General features: G+C 40.1%; 1 protein-coding gene across 2 annotated transcripts in view; it reads left to right on the top strand.

Moving 5' to 3' along the window:
• Cog4 (component of oligomeric golgi complex 4) overlaps positions 1 to 19,518 on the top strand; it is a 30,200-nt gene that overhangs the window by 811 nt on the left and 9,871 nt on the right. For both annotated transcript variants that reach the window (XM_020161635.2, XM_074055681.1), the window contains exons 2-12: positions 1,436 to 1,518; positions 2,725 to 2,839; positions 4,247 to 4,421; positions 5,216 to 5,409; positions 7,943 to 8,048; positions 8,543 to 8,700; positions 10,369 to 10,427; positions 13,088 to 13,221; positions 16,029 to 16,147; positions 16,689 to 16,855; positions 17,765 to 17,930. In XM_020161635.2, the coding sequence (XP_020017224.1) occupies positions 1,436 to 1,518; positions 2,725 to 2,839; positions 4,247 to 4,421; positions 5,216 to 5,409; positions 7,943 to 8,048; positions 8,543 to 8,700; positions 10,369 to 10,427; positions 13,088 to 13,221; positions 16,029 to 16,147; positions 16,689 to 16,855; positions 17,765 to 17,930 (1,476 nt within the window). The remainder of the gene's footprint in view (positions 1 to 1,435; positions 1,519 to 2,724; positions 2,840 to 4,246; positions 4,422 to 5,215; positions 5,410 to 7,942; positions 8,049 to 8,542; positions 8,701 to 10,368; positions 10,428 to 13,087; positions 13,222 to 16,028; positions 16,148 to 16,688; positions 16,856 to 17,764; positions 17,931 to 19,518) is intronic.

Raw genomic sequence — 19,518 nt, 5'->3', positions numbered from 1 at the left:
CAGGTCCTCGGGCTTGCTAGGCAGGCACACTGCCATCTGAGGCACACCTCCAGTGAGCGCACCTTTCCTGCCTCAGTTTCCCAAGTAACTGTAATTGCACCCCAGTAAGAGTTTGAGCTTTTAGGATGCAGGCACATTTGTCTAGTCTTGGCAAATCACTTTTTCTCTTCTGCCTGTGATGTTCTGTCAAATGAAGGGTGTGAGCTAGATTCTAAGATTCCTTTGAGTTGGTAACATTGTATCTCCTTTTACTTCCTTCACTTTCCCACAGCAACCTGATGCTATCAGTTCACTTTCCAATGTCAGTTAGATTCCTTGCCAGTCAGAAGAAAGTGATCTAAGCTCTAATATAAAAGTTTAGTAACTGTTTTTTCCCAAACCACTCTTTTTTCTTTTTTTTTTTTTCTTTTTTGCAATATTGGGGCTTGAACTCAATATTGCACACCAGCCCTATTTTTGAGATATGGTCTCAAGAACTATTTGCCTGAGCCGGCTTCAAGCTGCAATCCCCCCAATCTCTGCCTCCTGAGTAGCTAGGATTACAGGCATGAGCCACCAGCGCCTCACTAGGATCTTGCTTTTTGCCCTGACTGACTCACACCATGATCTTCCTTATCTCTGCCTCCAAAGTAGCTAGCATTACAGGTGTCCAGCCAGGAGTTCTTATAGTCATAACAACATTAGTTCTGTGTTTGTATTTAGTGACTGTTGGGGAAGTTTTCCTCTGTATCCTGCTGAACTATCTCAATAAAAATGTATAGCCTTTAATAAATGTATTAAGGGCTATTGTTGAACTATACACTCTGTACTATGTTAACACTGTGTGTGTTACCCTGTGTGATTTGCACAATGGTCTCGTGGAGTACTTAATGCTATCCCCTATTTTACAAGTGAAGAAACGTGAAGCATAAGGTTACATAAAGTAGCACAGTAAATGGCTTTACTGAGCAAGAACTATATTTATCTCTCTAGGTACAGCACCAAGAAAAAAATTTTTTGTGACTGCCAATTTGGAAATTTTATTTGTTTAGGCACTGTATTTTAAAGCCTGCTTTATGAGGCATTATGCTAATGGTAGTAAATAAGAGTTTATTTCTGGGCTGGGGGTGTTACTCAGTGGTAGAGCACTTGCCTACCATGCACAAGACCCTGGGTTCAATCCCCAGCTCCTCAAATGTTTTTTAAACGTTTTAAAAGTTTATTTCCTCCCACTATAGTGTCCATCTGCTAGATGGAATGAAATACACATAAGTTAACAATCATTATAAAGTGTGCTAATTGCAAAAACAAAGTGTTATTTAAGTCCGAGGGGAACATAGTGGAAGAAAAAAAGAAACTTGAAATGGAATTCATCCTTCAGTTAAGTGGCTGGGTTAAATAACTCTTAAAGTTTCTTCTACCCATTCTGATAACAAGATGTTTCTCTGTTCTCCAGAAAGTGGTGGAGAAAGAGCTGGATGCTCTTCTGGAACAGCAAAACACCATTGAAAGTAAGATGGTCACTCTCCACCGAATGGGGTGAGTTAGTGCCTCATGGCAAGAGGAACTGTAAATTCCTACAGGGTCCATTGGATAAGTTACTATTTTTCCTGACTTTCTGTTCTATACTAATTGAATTTCAAATAGAGAGGAGCATTAACCCAACATAAAATACACCTAAGGCTATATAGTCAGTGGTTATCAGAGTCCTTGAACCTACAGAAACTTGTTAGAAATATCAATCTTGGGGCCTGACACCTCTTACCCAATCAGAAACTTAGGGAGTAAAGCACAGGAATATGTTTTTTTTTGCAGGGGGCGGGACGGCAGTACTGAAGTTTGCAGTCAGGGCCTCACACTTGCTAGGCAAGCGCTCTACCACTTGCCACTCCACCAGCTCTTTTTTTTTGATAGGTTTTTTTCAAGATAGGATCTCTTGAACTGTTTGCCTGGGCTGACTTTGAACCTTGCTCCTCCTGATCTCTGCCTCCTGAGTATCTAGGATTACAGGCATGAGCCACCAGTGTCTGACAGCAATAGGCATTTTAACAAGCCCCCCACCCCCAGGTGATTTTGATTTGCAACTCTACTTTTATAGATTTTGGATGGTTGCTAGTCATAAAACTGCTCTTTGATCTCAGTATCCTCTCACCTCGTTGGCTAGTGTATTTTATGCTCACTTAGCAGTTGGGAAAATCTTTTCTGTATTTCTATTTTTCTGTATTTCTTTGGCTGTGTATATTTAGGGGTGAATCTAATAATTTTTCTTAAGTATAATTTTTTATTAAATATAGGTCTGACTTCACAGTAAAGTACTCTTGAAAAAAGCCAAGTTTAAAAAAAATAGGGCTGGTGGAATAGCTCAAGTGGTAGGTAGAATGGCTGCCTAGCAAGCATGAGCTCCTGAGTTCAAACCCCAGTACCAGAAAAACAAAGTAGCAAACAAAGAATGTATAGGATGAACTGAACTAAGACTCATGGGTAGCTACAAAAGAAGTAGAAGGCTGGGTGTGGTGGCTCAAGTCTGCAGTCTCAGCACTCAGGAGGCAGAGCTGGGAGGATTGTGAGCTCAAGGCTAACCTGGACTACATAGAAAGTGTGAGGCCAGCCTTGGCTATATAGCAAGAACCTATCTCAAAAGAAAAAAAGTAGAAGGCACAGTCTCCATCTTGAAAAACATTTTTCTGTCTCTTACTTCAACTCCCTCCCCTGTGGATATATGTGTGCTAACAAATGTGTCTCCAGTCCCAACCTGCAGTTGATCGAGGGAGATGCAAAGCAGTTGGCTGGAATGATCACCTTTACCTGCAACCTAGCTGAGAATGTGTCTAGCAAAGTCCGTCAGCTTGACCTGGCCAAGGTAATCCCATTGAGCTTTTGGTATTTGAGTTAATAGAGAACAGGAAAGGAGCTACCACATGAGAGACTTGAGTAGCACCATCAAGTAGAAATCTAATATGAAATACCAGAACCAGATAAATATATCACATGAAAACTCCAGACCAATAGCTCTTACTGCACATAGACATAAAAAGCCTCAACAAAATACTAACAGCAAGTCAAGCAACATATAGAAAGGAATATATGCCAGAATCAAGTGGAATTTATCCTAGGAATACAAAACGAGTTTAACATCTGAAAAGTCAATTAATATAAACCTGGGGGCATGGCTCAAGTAGTAGAGCCTCGAGTTCAAATCCTAGTACCTCAAAAAATGAATTAATATAATACACTGTAACAATAAAGAACAAAATTACATAATCCCCTCATGAACTCAGGTAAAGCACTTGACAAAATTCAGCATCCCTTCATGATAAAAACACTCAACAACAGAAGGGAACATCCTCAACCTGATAAAAGACACCTGTGAAAAACCCACAGCTAACACCACACTGGTGAAAGAAAGATGGGATGCTTTTCCCCTGAGATAAGGAACAAGACAAGGATGTTTAATGTGCTAGGGCAATTAGATAATGAAATAAATCACCAAGATTGGAAAAGAAGAAATTTAATGTGAATCACCAAAATAATTTTAGTTTTTTCTAGTAGCCATTTTTAAAAAGTAAAGAGAAATAGGTTAAAATAATCTAAATATTTTATTTAACCCATTATATCCAAATACATTGCAACATGTAATTACCATGAGATATTAATAGTGAGATAATTTACTTTTATACTTAGTCTTTGAATCTCAGTGTAGTGGCTACTATATTAGATAGCATGGGGTCTAAACTCTTGACCAAGTCAGTCCCAGTCTCCACCCCTGTGAAATAGCATAAACTCTTCTTGATTGGTTTGTTCCTGTTCTGAAAAAAATTCCACAAAACACTGTAGTAATATAGCCACCAACTTACATATGAAAGGGTTTTTTTTTAATGATTGTTTATTCTAAAAGAAAAATACCTTCCACATATATCATTTACTTTATTACTTGATTTGCAATGTCATATTCCCAATGTATCACATACATCCTGATTCAATTATAAATTTAACAAAATAAGCCAAATATAAATATGGGTTATCTCTGTTCTTCCATTAAAGCTAATTATTTAACCATATTAATATAAAATTGTATGATACCTGTCAGTAGTCTTGATCATCATCAATAACAATTTTGTGAATGGTAGAGGTGATGTTTGTGTGTTTGCCAGTTAAAGCTAAAACGGAACTATGGTTAATCAGATTCAGCTACTAAATTTCCCTACCTTCTGGAAAGGTGTTTTTGAAAGAATAATACATCATTTCTAAGCATGAAGTCTTTTTGCAGAACCGCCTCTATCAGGCCATTCAGAGAGCTGATGACATCTTGGACCTGAAATTCTGCATGGATGGAGTCCAGACTGCTTTGAGGAATGAAGATTATGAGCAGGCTGCAGCCCACATTCATCGCTACTTGTGCCTGGACAAGTCAGTCATTGAGCTCAGCCGACAGGGCAAAGAAGGTTGGCATCCCAGAGTGTTTATAAGCATCTATAATTTGAATTAGGCAAACTCAGCCATGTGCTGTTCGATAAGTTTCCTTTTCTGGTAGTAGGCCCTATGTAGGTCCCATACCATTCCAGGGCAGATCTTGTTATTTCCATTTTATGAAAAAAAAAAAAAAAACTGAATCCATTCTTACTGATTCTCTAGCCAGTGTTTCTTTGCACTTGACCATATTGCCTACTTATAAAATGAAATTCTTAGCCCTGTATTCTGGGTCTTCCATGATCTTCACTCATCTTGTCTTTCTAGGGACATTCACTCATGTAGCCATTAATTATGTAAATATTCGTTGAGCTCCTCTTTATTCCAGGACATACACTATTGCAGTACTCTGTAAATACTCTTCATCTTTCTACTTTTATTCCTGTGCTTATTTCATTCCCTTTGCCTGAACCATATGTCTCTTCTACTTCTGTATCAAAATCCTGCCAATCTTTTAGAAATGGGATGTCATCTTCTCTAGGAAGTCTTTTTGGTTACTTCAGCAAGATCTGTGATTTTGGGGCACCTTTCATACTACACTTATCAGACTTTTTATTTAGGTCTTATAAACATTTTACTTAAATGTAACCTCCATGACAGTAGGATCATGGCTGATTCATCTTTTGATCATCCACATTGCTAGCACCGTATCTTGCATTTAGTAAGTGCTTAATACATATTTGCTAAGTGAATAGTGGTGCACCAAGTGGAAAGGACCCAGCACAATGCTGTTCTTTACATTAATTCTTATTTTCTCTCCTTTGTGCAGGAAGCATGATTGATGCCAACCTGAAATTGCTACAGGAAGCGGAGCAGCGTCTCAAAGCCATTGTAGAAGAAAAGTTTGCCATTGCTACCAAGGAAGGAGATTTGCCTCAGGTGGAACGCTTCTTCAAGATCTTTCCACTGCTGGGTTTGCACGAGGAGGGATTAAGCAAGTTCTCAGAATACCTTTGCAAGCAGGTATGGACCCTATTACTTGCCAGGATAATGGTGTTGTGTTCTGCCTGCAAATTGAGGAATTGGACAAATGACTCCTCTTTCTGCTCTTGCTGTTGTCTGGCAAAACTGGATGCATGCATTCATTGAACACATTACCAACCTACTGTGTATGTCTAGATGGCCTACACATCTGCTGATGCACATTTATTTCTAACAAACCAGGTGAAAGTATAGGAAAATTAAAATACAAGTTCTCTGGCAAGTTGAATCACCCTTTTCAAGCTATCAGTTAAGAATTAGTTTCTTTTAAGAGCAACTGGAATTCTTAGTTAATGGTTTCAAGACTTCATAACCAGGCTTAAGTCTCAAAATAAACCATATGGACATGAAGACTTATTGAGATGAGGTCACTTGAAGTTAAATTCTGAGAAGTAAAAAGGCTTCAGTTCAAGTCTCAGGATTTTAATGTTTTTCTTCTCTTTGAAAATATGGACTCCCATTAGCCAATGGGAAAGAGCCCCCAATTTCAGTAATCTCAAAGTAACTTGCTCTTATTAATGGTTCTTTGTTGAGCTAGTAGACTAGCCATAGTGATACCCACCTGTAACCCCACCTGCCCAGGGAGATGATTAGGAGGATCACAGTTTGAGAACAGCCTGGGCAAAAAAAAGACTCCCATCTCAACAAAACAAGCTGGAGGTGGTGGTACACGTCTATAATCACACCTATGCAGGAGGCATAGGTAGGAGGATCGCTGACCCAGACCAGCCCCAAGCAAAAATGCTATCTGAAAGATAACTAAAGTAAAAAGGGCTGAGGGCATGGGTCAAGTGGTAGAGTGTCAACATAGAGAGGGTGAGGCCCTGAGTTCAAAGCCTAGTACCACCACCAAAAAAAAAGAGAGATTAAAAGTAAAATCCATTTCTAAGTCTCAAGTTGCAAATTACTAATAAAAGAAAGTACAGTTGTATTTTATTTTATTTTTAAAAATTTATTTGTTTTGCAGTACTGTGGTTCAAACTCAGGGCCTACACCTTGAGCTACTCCACCAGCCCTTTTTTGTGATTTTTTTTTTTGAGATGGGCTCCTGAGAACTACTTGCCCAGGCTGGCTTTGAACCACAGTCCTCCTTGATCTCTGCCTTCTGAGTAGCTGGGATTACAGGCGTGAGCCATGGGCACCCAGCTTTATTTTTTATATTAACAGTTAATTTTCTAAGATGGAGAGAGGCAAATTCAATAAGCATGTGGTTTTTTTTTTTTTTTTTAACTATATGTGGGTACATCCTTCCCTTACCTGAGAATTCTCTACTCTACCACTAAGAAAAATGAGACCAGGCTGGCAGAGCGGCTCGAGTGGTAGAACACCTGCCTTTAAAGTATGAGGCCTTGAGTTCAAACCCCAGTACCACAAAAAAAAAATGAGACCATTCCATAGGTGTTGACATATTTTACTCTTTAACGTATATGGTTTATTAGATAGCATTCCTATTTAAAATGAAGGGGAGGGGAACAGTATACACTTGTTTAAACCCAATATATACTTGTGCCGAAACTATATATGCACATATGAATAAACGAATTAAAAAAAAAAAAAAGAAGAAATAGGATTGGAGACCACACAGACACACACACACAATTTTATATATATATGTATATATACTTGTGGAAGGAGGAATTAGATCAAGAGAGGTAGGGAAGAAGAAGGTCCATTTTTCATCAAACATTTCTTTGTTCCTTTTGAACATTTTAATTGCCCATTTTACTTCTAAGACGTTAATTCATTAAAATGTGGCTGGCAGAGTGGCTCAAGTGGTAGAGTACCTTAGTAAGTGTGAAGTCCTGAGTTCAAACCTTAGTACCACAAAAAAAAAAAAAAAAGTTCTGAGTATGACACCCTCCTGTATTCCTAACATTCTAGAGGCTGAGGTATGTTAGAGACTAGCCTGGACAACATAGTGAGACCCTGTCTCAAAAAATAAAAGTACAACTGTTCTGGGTACTTTTTTTTTTTTTTTCAGTCAGTACTTTGCCACCTGGAACCTAGAAATGGCTTCCAATTTTAATCCCTTAAGAGACCTATCCAAGCCAAGTGTGGTGGCATATACATATAATCCCAGCACTAGGGAGGCTGTGGCAAGAGATAAGCCTGGGCTACATACCTTCCATCGTACCCAGATTCTTTGGTGGCTCAAAAAGAAAAAAACGCTGTTAATGATAACAAGTCACACTTTGTGAAGATTATTGAAACTAGGGGTACTGTCCCTTCAGCTAAAGGCATTCCATGTTTTCAAAGAGAAAAAAAGCATTATTTATCCCTCTGAGTGGAAGAAGCCCTGTCACCATACTCAAGTTCCTTTTCCTGCTTGAGCTCCAACAGCCCAGAGCCCCCAAGGGAGATTCCTTTGTGCTGCCTGGGCCTCCAATCTTCAAGGGAAATGAGGGGAAAGAAAACCCAAGGGGCCAAGGGAGGCCTTTTTTGAAAACTGAGATGTACCTTGTATGAAGCTGGCCTTTCGTCTGAGAAATATATACAGATTTTCTGTTTTTTTCAGGTGGCTAATAAAGCTGAAGAGAACCTGCTCTTGGTGCTTGGGTCAGACATGAGTGATCGAAGAGCTGCAGTCATCTTTGCAGACACACTCACTCTTCTGTTTGAAGGTGAGGCTCTTTCTCCACACATCTCTAGGAGGCCCAGAAATGTTTCTGTCTGACATCTGCAGTATCCTAGCCTTTCTTCTTTCCTCTCAGCCTTATGCCCTTAATCTAATCCTGTAGCTTACTATGTATTGGTTTATTGGAGAATTAACTTCCAGATTTAGTATCTGATTAGCAAGATTAGATTCTCCCCAGTATTTTTATCCTTCCTAGTCCTCAGGACTCAAAGTCTCTAAGAGTAAATTTAACCCTAAAACAAATTACTGGAAAGAGAGTGGTCTTAGTTTCCAAAGATGCCTATTCATATATTATTTACTGTTCATATTTAACAAACGTTTTGTTAGCAACGCCTCACACCAACTAGAACTATTTGTGTTCATTTTAGTCAGTGAATTAGCCGAAAGGCATTGGTTTAGACCTGGGTTATGCCTGGATAGAAAGAAGGAGTTTATTTTGTGGGAAGAATGTTTGGAATCCATCCTCTCACTTCTTTCTAGGGATTGCCCGCATTGTGGAAAGCCACCAACCTATAGTGGAGACCTATTATGGACCAGGGAGACTTTATACCTTGATCAAATATCTTCAGGTGGAATGTGATAGACAAGTGGAGAAGGTGGTAGACAAATTCATCAAGCAGAGGGACTACCACCAGCAGGTGAGCAGGGGATGCTACCAGCAGTTTGGAAGCAACTTTAGCCAGGGACACTAAGGAGAATAAATTAGGAGAGAAGAAATGAAAAAAAAAAAAAGACACAAATCGAAGAACAAATGCTGAATGCATCTGGCCTGCATCTGGCCTATTACCTCCTTACTTTGGACTTCAGGTGTTGTCAAGATGATTATGGCCTCAGTACAAGACTGCAAAGGAATAGAAAGGTCTTCCTGAAAGAATGCAACAAAACATTAGACCAGTTCTCTATTACAGAATGTGCAACAATGCCCTCTGTTGATATAAAGAGGGTTTTCTTTCCTAGGATCTTGTTGAATGTCAAGTAATTTGTCTTGAGTCTCCCTTTAGTTCCTTAACTGCTAAAATAATGTTTATTTTTTCAGAACTTTGTTTTTCTATACTTGTGAGGGAAGAAAATAAAAGTAGTACATAGAAATAGGATGGCCTCATACAATTGCATTTCAAAAATGCCAGACTTGGAGACTATAGACAGTAGAGTAGACCCTTGGTACTTATAGGGAATATGATTTCAGGGAGACTATCATTGAGTAGAATTTCAATTAAGTGATTTTTCAATTTTTTTTTTTTTTTTTTTTGATGCTGTTCCACATGACCTTGATGCTATTCTCTTTTGGTGGTACTGGGGTTTGAACTAAGGGCCTTGTGCTTGGAAGGCAGGTGATCTACTACTTGAGCCATTCCACCAGCCCTATCATTGAGTAGAAATACTCAGTATTCACAGAGTTCAGTACTACTTTGGATGCCTGATTCATTTTTTTCCCCTAACACTGCCCAACTTCTGCTAAAGACATGCAGTCTTTAAACAAATCTTAAATTTTCAACTTTATCACTTAAGTACATTAACTTTTGTGTGTGTGATTCTGGGAATTGAATTCAGACGTCACACTTGCTAGGTAGACACTCTACCACTTGAACTATTCTGTCAGTCCAAGCACATTAACTTTTACCTTGCTTTTTGGACACCACTTGCTTTTGGGGAGGCATATTTTCACAAAATTAAGGGCAGGGAAACTCAGCAGATTACATGGTCTCAGGACTGGCTGAGAGTTTCTCCATCAACTGAACTGTATAATGCTTACATAGGAATTAAAAATTTTTGTTCTTGAAATTTTTTTTTTAATTTATTCATCACACTTGGTCAAAACTGTGTGTAATAAATCCATAAATAGGGTCAGCTTACAAAAACACCATTAGCATTACTTTTATGTGCAATAACGTAATGTGTTAATCATCTAAACCAAAAAGCAAATCTTTAACCTATCACTTAGAAAACCCAACTCTGGCTTGAAGGAAAACTAAGCCGAGTGAGCAAGCTGAACCTAAATATTCTTGCCCAGCCCCAGTGACTCACGCATGTAATCTTAATTACTTGGGAGGCTGAGATAAGGAGGCTCAAGGCCAGCCCTGGCAAATAGTTTTCAAGACCCCCATCTCCAAAATAACCAGAGCAAAACAAACTGGAAGAGTGACTCAAGCAGCAGAATATCTGCTTTGGGAGTAGGAAGCCCTGGGTTCAAACCCCAGTCCCACCAAAGAAATAATACTCTTGTGTGGCAGAAGTTTGGAGTAACCAGCAAGAGGCAATAGCTGGGGTGTGGGGAAGAATCTTCTCATTTCTGTGGTGTATTGCAGTTCCGGCTTGTCCAGAACAACTTGATGAGAAATTCTACAACAGAAAAAATCGAACCAAGGTAATATCCTGTTTTATTCAGCACATAGGAATTTAAATTGGCAGTCATATATAATATATATAATTCAGAGACTACTCTGTTAAAATGTGGTTTTGTTTCTTAAGTATTCTATCAATGACTTATTTTGTAATGAAAAATATCATACAAAACATACATGTAATATATGTGTGGTTCATAAAGAATAGTAAATCAGCAGGTCACCAGTGGTTCATGCCTATAATCCTAGCTACTCAGGAGGCACAGATCAGGAGAATCATGGTTTGAAGCCATCCCAGGCTGGCAGAATAGCTCAAGTGGTAGAGAACCTTCCTAGAAAAGCATGAGGCCCTGAGTTCAAACCCCAGTACTGCCCAAAAAAAAAAAAAAGATAGTATTCTGAAGCCAGCCTACGCAAATAGTTCACAAGACCCTCAAAACCACTCAACACAGCCAGATCCTGGTGGCACGTGCCTGTGATCCTAGCTACTCAGGAGGCAGAGATCAGGAGGATCAAGGTTCAAAGCCAACCCAGGCAAATAGTTTGCAAGACGCTATCTTGAAAAAAACTCTTCACAGAAAAGGGCTGGTGGAATGACTCAAGGTGCAGTCCCTGAGTTCCAGCCCAGTACTGAAAAAAAAATAATAATAATAATAATCAACACAAAATAGTGCTGGTGAAGTAGCTTAAGCAGTAGCGTGTCGGCCTGACAAGCATGAAGCCCTCAGTTCAAATCCCAGTGCCACCAAAAAAGAATAATAGAACATTATACCAGTATTTTTTAATTCTCAGAGTGACTTTCTTCCTCCCTTTCCTTCAAAAGTTTATTATCCTAAGGTCTGGGTACATGGCTCAAGTGATAGAGTATTAGCCTAGCAAGCATAAGACCCTGAGTTCAAACCTCAGTACTTCTAAAAAAAAGTTTATTCTAAAATTTTAAACTTACTTTTTTTATAATAAATGTAAAATGTGCTTATTAAAAGAAAATGCAAGGGCTGGGGATATAATTCAGTGGTAGAGTGTTCAGTGGTAGAGTGCTTACCTAGCTTGTGAGAGACCCTGTGTTTGATTGCTAGCACTACAAAAAAAGAAAGAAAATACGGACTGGGATATAGCTCAGTGGTACCATGTGTGCTTACCATGCAGGAAGCCCTGGTTCATTCCCCAGCACCAAATATAGAAAAACAAAGAAGAAGCAAATTCCAAATTCAAACATTATAAAGATGTATTTGTTCACTCAAATTTCTAGATGTATACATTATTTGCCAGATACTGGTCTTTGTATTAGAGCAAAATGAGCAAAAACATATGTAATTCTGTTCTTGTAGTACCCATGACCTATCACATAGACAGTAATAATTAACACATATACAGTGTTTACTACATGCCAGACACTTCTATGCATTTATAACAAATATTAAACCCTTTACTCCAAGGTATCTTAGCCTCTACGCTATTGGCATTTTGGCTAGATAATTATTTGTTGAGAGGAATGATCTGTGCATTGTGGGATAGCTAGGAATATCCCCGTTGCTAATACTAGTAGTCCCATTGAGGGCAAAAATCGCCCTCAGTTGTAAATCACTTGTTTAATCTATAAACATTTCATAGATGAGGAAACTAAGGCCTGGAGAGGCAAAATGATTTGCCAGAAGTCATGGAGCTAGAAATTGGCAGAGGCAGAAATAGAACTCAAGCAATTTGACTATGGAGTTCACACTGTTAACCATTGTTACATACCAAGTGCAGGGCACAGAACCGCATGTAATTAGGAAATGTAACCTAATCTGGGGAAGTTTCAGGAAGAATTTCTGAGAAAATGACCTTAAATCTGAGACCTAAAGAGTGAGTAACAATAAAAAAGGAAGAGTGTCCCAGATAGAGTGGGGAAAGTGTATGGAATGGTCCTGTGTATTTGAAAAACTGAAAGGAGTTGAATATAGCCGAACTGAAAAGCCTTAGGGAGAGCCTAAAATGAGATGAACATGAAGAGTTCCTTAGAGTCAGGCCATTCAGGGTCTTGTATCCTGCAGGCTATAGAAATTATGGGATATGTCAAGATTTATGTTTTAAAAGTTCTCTTCAGTATGTAAAAGGGAGTTTATTTATGTATATAATGCAATTTGTCTCACCACAATTCATTGAAAAGACCATTTCCTATTGAAGTATCTTCACAGTCTCATTGAAAGTCAGCTGACCATTTTGACTCTCAATTCTGTTCCATTTGTATTTCCATCTTTATGCTAGCACTACATAATCTTAATTGCTATAGCTTTGTAGTAAGTTTTGAATCAGGAAGTATGAGTCCTCAAACTGTTTTTTTGAGGATTTTGGCTATACATTGGGGAAAATGAATAGATTTGGGGTACAATTTAATGGTATATTCTAAAATCCCACCATGACTAAAGTAGAGATTGGGAAAATATACTTTCTTTCATGTAGGGCATAGATAATTCTCATACTTAGCCATGGCATCATTTTAGGGCATGAATGAGTCAGCTGAAATAGCTTGAGGAAAATGTGGTTGACCACTGTCCCTGATAATAACTGGGGCAGTACCTCCAGGATGACCGACTGGCAGAGCTGTCCTTTACAGACTCAGTGAGTAGGGGTGTTAAAGTCTGTTTGTCTGTAGCTCTTCCATTTGAGGGAATTCAGTATCTTCCTCATTCCTTCTGCTCAGGGAACTGGACCCCATCCTGACTGAGGTCACCCTGATGAATGCCCGCAGTGAGCTGTACTTGCGCTTCCTCAGGAAGAGAGTCAGCTCAGATTTTGAGGTGGGGGACTCCATGGCCTCAGAAGAAGTAAAGCAAGGTAAAACATGTTTCCAGAGTCTGTGAGATAGCTGGCATGTACAGTGAGTACTGACTGACTTGTCATAGTTAAGCCACAGATCTCTTACTAAGGAAGTAACTCGTTAATCCTCAGTGCATCTTTGACCAAATTGGCTCTCAAGAGGGACTCTCAATGCACCATATTTTAGAATTGTACTGAATCCTTGAGGCCACCAATCATTTTATAGGCAAAAAAATCTGATGCTCAGTTTTAGATGATTTTCCTCTGGTCTTTTCCCTATACCTTGGTTTATGCCAGCTCTGGTTTAGAGTTTTATCATTAAGACTTTAGGAGGAGTGCACATGATAATTTAAGTAGTATAAAAAACCTATATAACTGTAGTAGGGAGTTTTTGGGAATGGAAGAAATATTCTAAAACCAGATTGTGGCAGCTGTTGCACATATGTATAAAGTTGCTAAAACTCATTGAATTGTACACATACAAATGTATGAGTTTTATGGACTATAAATTATACTCTAAAGCTTTTTCAAAAAGTAAGCTGGGCACAAGTGACTCACACCTGTAATCCTAGCTACTTGGGAGGCAGAGATCAGGAGGATCACAGTTTAAAGCCAACCCAGGCAAAAAGCAAGACCTTATTTTAGAAATACTCAACACAGAAAAATGATGGCAAAGTGGCTTAAGTAGTAGAGCGCTTGCTTAACAAGTGTGAGGCCCTAAGTTCAAACCCCAGTACCACCAAAAGTATAATACAAGTTGGGTGTGGTGGCACACACCTGTAATTCCAACACTCAGGAGGGCCAAGCTAGGCTACATGGCAAGACCCTGTCACACACACACACACAGAAAAAAAGTATATAATAGAAAGAAAGAAAGTCTTCTACCCCTTTCCAGTCTTCTACTTCTAACAGTCACAATTTTCAAAGGGGTAGATGATATTTAAAGAAAAAAAGATGGAACACAGTTCAATTTCACTTACCAGTAGACTCTTCAGGATTTTTTGTTGTTTTGAGATAGGGTTCTCATTATGTTGCCCAGGCTGGTCTAGAATTCCTTGGCTCAAAGAATCCTCCCACCTTAACCTCCTGAGTAGTTTGCACTACTGACCCATTGTCACTTTGCCTTGCTGACTGTCTAGGTTTTTAGGATGATCATTTGTTAGGTGCAGTGGCATATACCTATGTTCCTAGCTACTCCAAAGGCTGAGGCAGAAGACTTTCTTGATCTCAAAAGTTTTAAGGCCAACCTGAGCAACATAGCAAGATCCTGCCTCAAAAAGAAAAAAAAAAGGCGGGGGTAGGGGTGGTGGCATAAAAATAACCATTGAATTCCTGATGGCCAAGTATCTTTAGGGTTCCCTGAACTAGGGACTCAAGACCCATCCAGTGTTTCTGGCATTCTGTGTGGTTTGTGCCAATAAAACATAGTAGGAGATTTATTGAATAAGTATTTAAAGCAGGGTGTATGCTCACTTGGAGTTTAATGTTTATCAGTATCAATAATGACCATCAGTGTTCATAGCTATATTGTCCAGTATAGCAGCTGCCTGCCATGTATCTATTGAACTCAAATTTCATTACAATTATATTTTAAAACCCAGTACCTCAGTCCTCTTAGCCACATTTGAAGTGCTCAATAGTTGCCATTGTCTATTGGCTACCACATTGAACAACATAGATATAGAACATTTCATTCCCATCAGCATATAAACACACAAAGAATATTTCCATCATCACAGAAACTCCTGTGACAGTGCTGGTATAGGGAATGGAGTGTTCTAGATACAATTTCTCTTTGCCCAGGAAACTTGTATCTTTTGACTCCTATTTAATAACAAAAAAATGAGTAAAAAGTTGTTTGTACAAAATATTCACTGAGCTCTCCAGTTATCTCCAACAATGGAAAAACATCTGGTAACCCAGATGTCTAAAAATAGGAGAGTTAAAATAATATGGATTATGCATCTGATAAAATGTTGCACACTACTAGGTGTGGTGACACATGCCTATAATTGGAGTATTCGGGAGTCTGAGGCAAGAGGATCATCATTTATTTGAGGCCAGCCTCAGCTATGTAGGACACTATCTCAAAAACAAAAAAAAAAAAAGCTGAGTACCAGTGGTTCACACTGTAATCCTAGCTACATAGAAGGCTGAGATCAGGAGGATCATGATTTAAGGCCAGCCTAGGCAAATAGTTTGTGAGAACCCCATCTCCAAAATAACCACAGCAAAATGGACTGGAGACATGGCTCAAGTGGTAGAGTGCCTGCTTTGCAAGTACAAAGCCCTAAATTCAAACCCCAGTCCCATGAAAAAAAATCCACTGGGCGCCAGTGGCACACACCTGTAATCCTAGCTACTCAAGAGGCAGAGATCAGGAGGATCACGGTTCAAACCCAGCTCCTAGCAAAGAGTTCTCAAGACCCTATCTAAAAAATCTTTCACAAAAAAGGTCTGGCGGGGTGGCTCAAGTTGTAGGCCGTAAGTTCAAACCCCAGTACCAAAAAAAAAAAAATCTACATAGCCATTAAAAATAGGTAAGTTGGAGCTAGAGTTATAACTCAGTGGTAGAGTGCTGGCCTAACATGTACAAAGCCCTAGGTACAATCCCTAGCACTGCAGAGAGAGAGAGAGAGAGAGAGAGAAACAGAAAATTTTAAGTATATAGAAAAAAAGTGTCTATAATATGATTATAGCCATGTAAAACATGCACCTGTTTGGAACAAAGACTAGAAAGGAACCTGAAAAAAAAAAATGAAGAAAAGTTTCTTCATTTCCCTTGAGGAAGAAAAGTGAATGTTCCTTTCTTGGCTGTCCCCTAGAGCACCAGAAGTGCCTGGACAAACTCCTCAATAACTGCCTATTGAGCTGTACCATGCAGGAGCTAATTGGCTTATATATTACCATGGAGGAGTACTTCATGAGAGAGACTGTCAATAAGGTAGGACATAGGACACATCTCTTACAAGTGGGGCTGCCTGTCCAAGAAGCCAGGCTGAAGGAAGTGGCTGAGGTTTGTCATATTCTTGGTCCTTCTTTGAGAATACTTTTGAATGCAGACTGAGTGGTGCTGCTTTGTATGGTAAGAGGGCATCTTTGGAGTGGTCATGTTTTTGATATACCCAGCTGGAATTTCTTTCCCAAGGACTACAAAAGAACAGTTCAGCTCCCCATGGAGCCTCCTTGTTCCCTCCTCCCTACAGGTATGTGGGTGAGGAGCCTTAGGGAAGTAGAGCCTCTCCTATGTCCAACATCCCAGGTAACGTGTTCCCAAGTCAGAGGCCCCAGATATTAAATACCCTAATACAGTGATCAATAGGAAAGTGAGCTATTTTGGCAAGCTATGACCAGAATAAGCCAGCCATATTGGGAGAAACATGGACAAGGTATGGAAAAGGGAGTAGAGGCAGGGCCAGCATAACTAAAACCATCAAGAATGTACAGAACTAGGAGGCTCACTGAGTGTTTTGACTTTTGGGTAGGCTGTGGCTCTGGACACCTATGAGAAGGGCCAGTTGACATCCAGTATGGTAGATGACGTCTTCTACATTGTTAAGAAGTGCATTGGGCGGGCTCTGTCCAGTTCCAGCATTGACTGTCTCTGTGCCATGATCAACCTCGCCACCACAGAGCTGGAGGCTGACTTCAGGTATGGTTGATTCTCTTTCTAGCCACAAAAGTCCTAGTTGATTCCTGAGGCCCATTTGTTTCTTCCCTGTTTGCCTGATGATTCTAAGTGCCAAATTTCTAGTACTTAACCTACTTCCCTTCACTAGGTTGAAAGGGCCCTTGGCCCTCAGACTGGGTGGTTCAAATGAAAACAGTATTTGTAATAGCAATTGCAGTTGCCATTTCTACAGGCCAGGCACTATACTAATCTAATGGGTCTTTTTAGTTCTAAAACAACTCTATGAAGTAGAAACTATTATCTCTGTTTTGTAGATGCAGAAAGTGGAGAGAGATTAGAGAGATTTCATTCCTTATAGATCATATACCCCATAAGTGGTGGAGTACATAGTCCAGAACTAATTGACTCAAAACCTTTTCTCTCAACTCCGACCTGGTACTACCTTTCATTGGGCTATACTCCTTCTTCTTTGTTGGAGCTCAGTGGTAATAACTGAAAGCCCCATAAGAAGTAAAAATTGGCTAAAGGGAAAACCACAGTGACATTGTCAGTTCTGTCATGGAACTGATGATAGAGCTGCTGACCAGAAGCTAGGTCCATCCTACCCCTTATTCCAGCTCTGCTGCTCAATAAATTGGTGTGTTACCATAGAAGAAAAGGGAGGGAGGGAGCAAGGGAGAGATGGAGGGAAGAGAAATAGCCAATCTCCTCTGTATACTTGTCTTACTGTCTTATTAGATAACACTTCTTGAGGGAGTGTTGGTCATTGTTGTACCCTGGCTCCTGAGGTCTCCTATAGTGGTCTCAAGGATTAGTTATCTCCCCAAAACGCAACTGGTGCTGCTGGATTGGAGTTCTGGGTGTTCTAGTCCTGCTGTCCTGGAGGCCATACTGAGCACTGTCACTCTCCATATGCTATTCTCCCCCTAGGGATGTTTTGTGTAACAAGCTGAGGATGGGTTTCCCAGCCACCACCTTACAGGACATACAGCGTGGAGTAACAAGTGCCGTGAACATCATGCACAGCAGCCTCCAACAGGGCAAATTTGACACAAAAGGCATTGAGAGCACTGACGAGGCCAAGCTGTCCTTCCTGGTAGGTGACCCACAAATTGGGAGATAGGTCAGTTTTTCTTGAGAGGGTAAACTATGGAATAAGGATATAGCTCCACAGTAGAGCATTTGTCTGCATGTATAAGACTCTGGGTTTGATCCCCAGCAGTGTGAGAGGTTAAACTATGACCTCTAAGCCACACTATAAAAAATCCTCAAGCTAAAGTGTTTTCCTCCAGTGTCTAAGTATCTGTAGAATGGGAAATCTCCTTTAAGGAAAGCTCCTCCTAAAAGGATTTTTTTTTTTTTTTTTTTAGTGGTACTAGGGTTTGAACTCAGAGCCTTGTGCTTACTAGTTGGGTGCCCTACCACTTGACCACACCCCCATCCCCAGAAGGTTCTTAAACCATTTCTTACCCAGGGACCTGTTCTATGCAGCCTGAGGCAGGACATATACTTTTCCTTGCCATTAGCTAGGGGTCCTCAGTTCTCCTGAATGTTTCCTCCTAAGAGCTGTTCAGGGGCTCCATGGAGTGTCCAGCTTGTATGCATCTGCCACAAAACCAACTGTAAACATCTGTGCCATACCCCCATACTGCTTCTCTGAGGATAGGCCCACAGCATGGGTCAATGCCAGTACTTTAGGCCTACCAAGACTGCTTTTCTAGCAACTTCCTCTGGAAGGGTGACTCTATTGAAGCCTTTAGCAATGACTAAGGTGGCACATACCTATACTCCCAGCACTCAGAAAACTGAGGAAGGAGGATCACAAGTTCAAGGCCAGCCTGGGCTACATAGTGAGACTCTGTCTTAAAAAACAACAAGAACCAGGAACCGGTGGCTCATACCTGTAATCCTAGCTACTCAGGAGGCAGAGATGAGGAGGATCAAAGTTCAAAGCCAGCCTGGGCAAATAATTTGCAAGAACCTATCTTGAGAATACCCAACACAAAAAGGGCTGGTGCAGTGGCTCAAAGTGTAGGCCCTGAGCTCAAGCCCCGGTAGTGTTAAAAAACAATAACAAAAAGAAACCTTTAGCCACCCAAAAAGAATGACAGGTAAAATGAAGTGATGAGTCTTACTAATTTTGTGTAACAGCTGAGGAAGGAGATGCATGGAAGTATGAAAAGATTTGTACAGAGTAACAGCCAGTTTGTGACACACCAAGGAAAACACAGAAGTTTGGAGCTCACAACCAAGTCTCTCTGGCACGTGCTATCTTGGCATGAATGAGAAGAGGACTGTCACAGGCCCATTGCCCTCCACTCTCCACATTGACTAGACTCTGAGTTTGGCTCCTCAGGCTCAGGGGCTGAAGGAAACACACAATCAAGCTGAACTCTTAATCGATAGGTTGGATGCCAAAATGTGTATGTGCATTTTTCTAGAAGAAGGTCTTTACCTTCTACCAGATTCTTGTGTGTGTGTGTATGTGTGTGTGTGTGTGTGTGAAGGCTTTGTGCTTACACAATAGGAGCTCCACTGCTTGAGCCACACCTCCAGTCCCATTTTGCTCTAGTTATTTTGAAGATGGGATCTCGTAAACTGTTTGCCTGGGCTAACTAACCTCAAACCACAGTTCTCTCAATCTCAGCTTCCCAAGTAGCTAGGATTACAGGTATGAGTCACCT

Source organism: Castor canadensis, chromosome 15 (genome assembly GCF_047511655.1).
Source record: "Castor canadensis chromosome 15, mCasCan1.hap1v2, whole genome shotgun sequence".
In the NCBI taxonomy this organism is placed as follows: Eukaryota; Metazoa; Chordata; class Mammalia; order Rodentia; family Castoridae; genus Castor; species Castor canadensis.
Note: the sequence above shows the minus strand (reverse complement) of the source record. Positions and strands in the feature narration are given on the sequence as shown.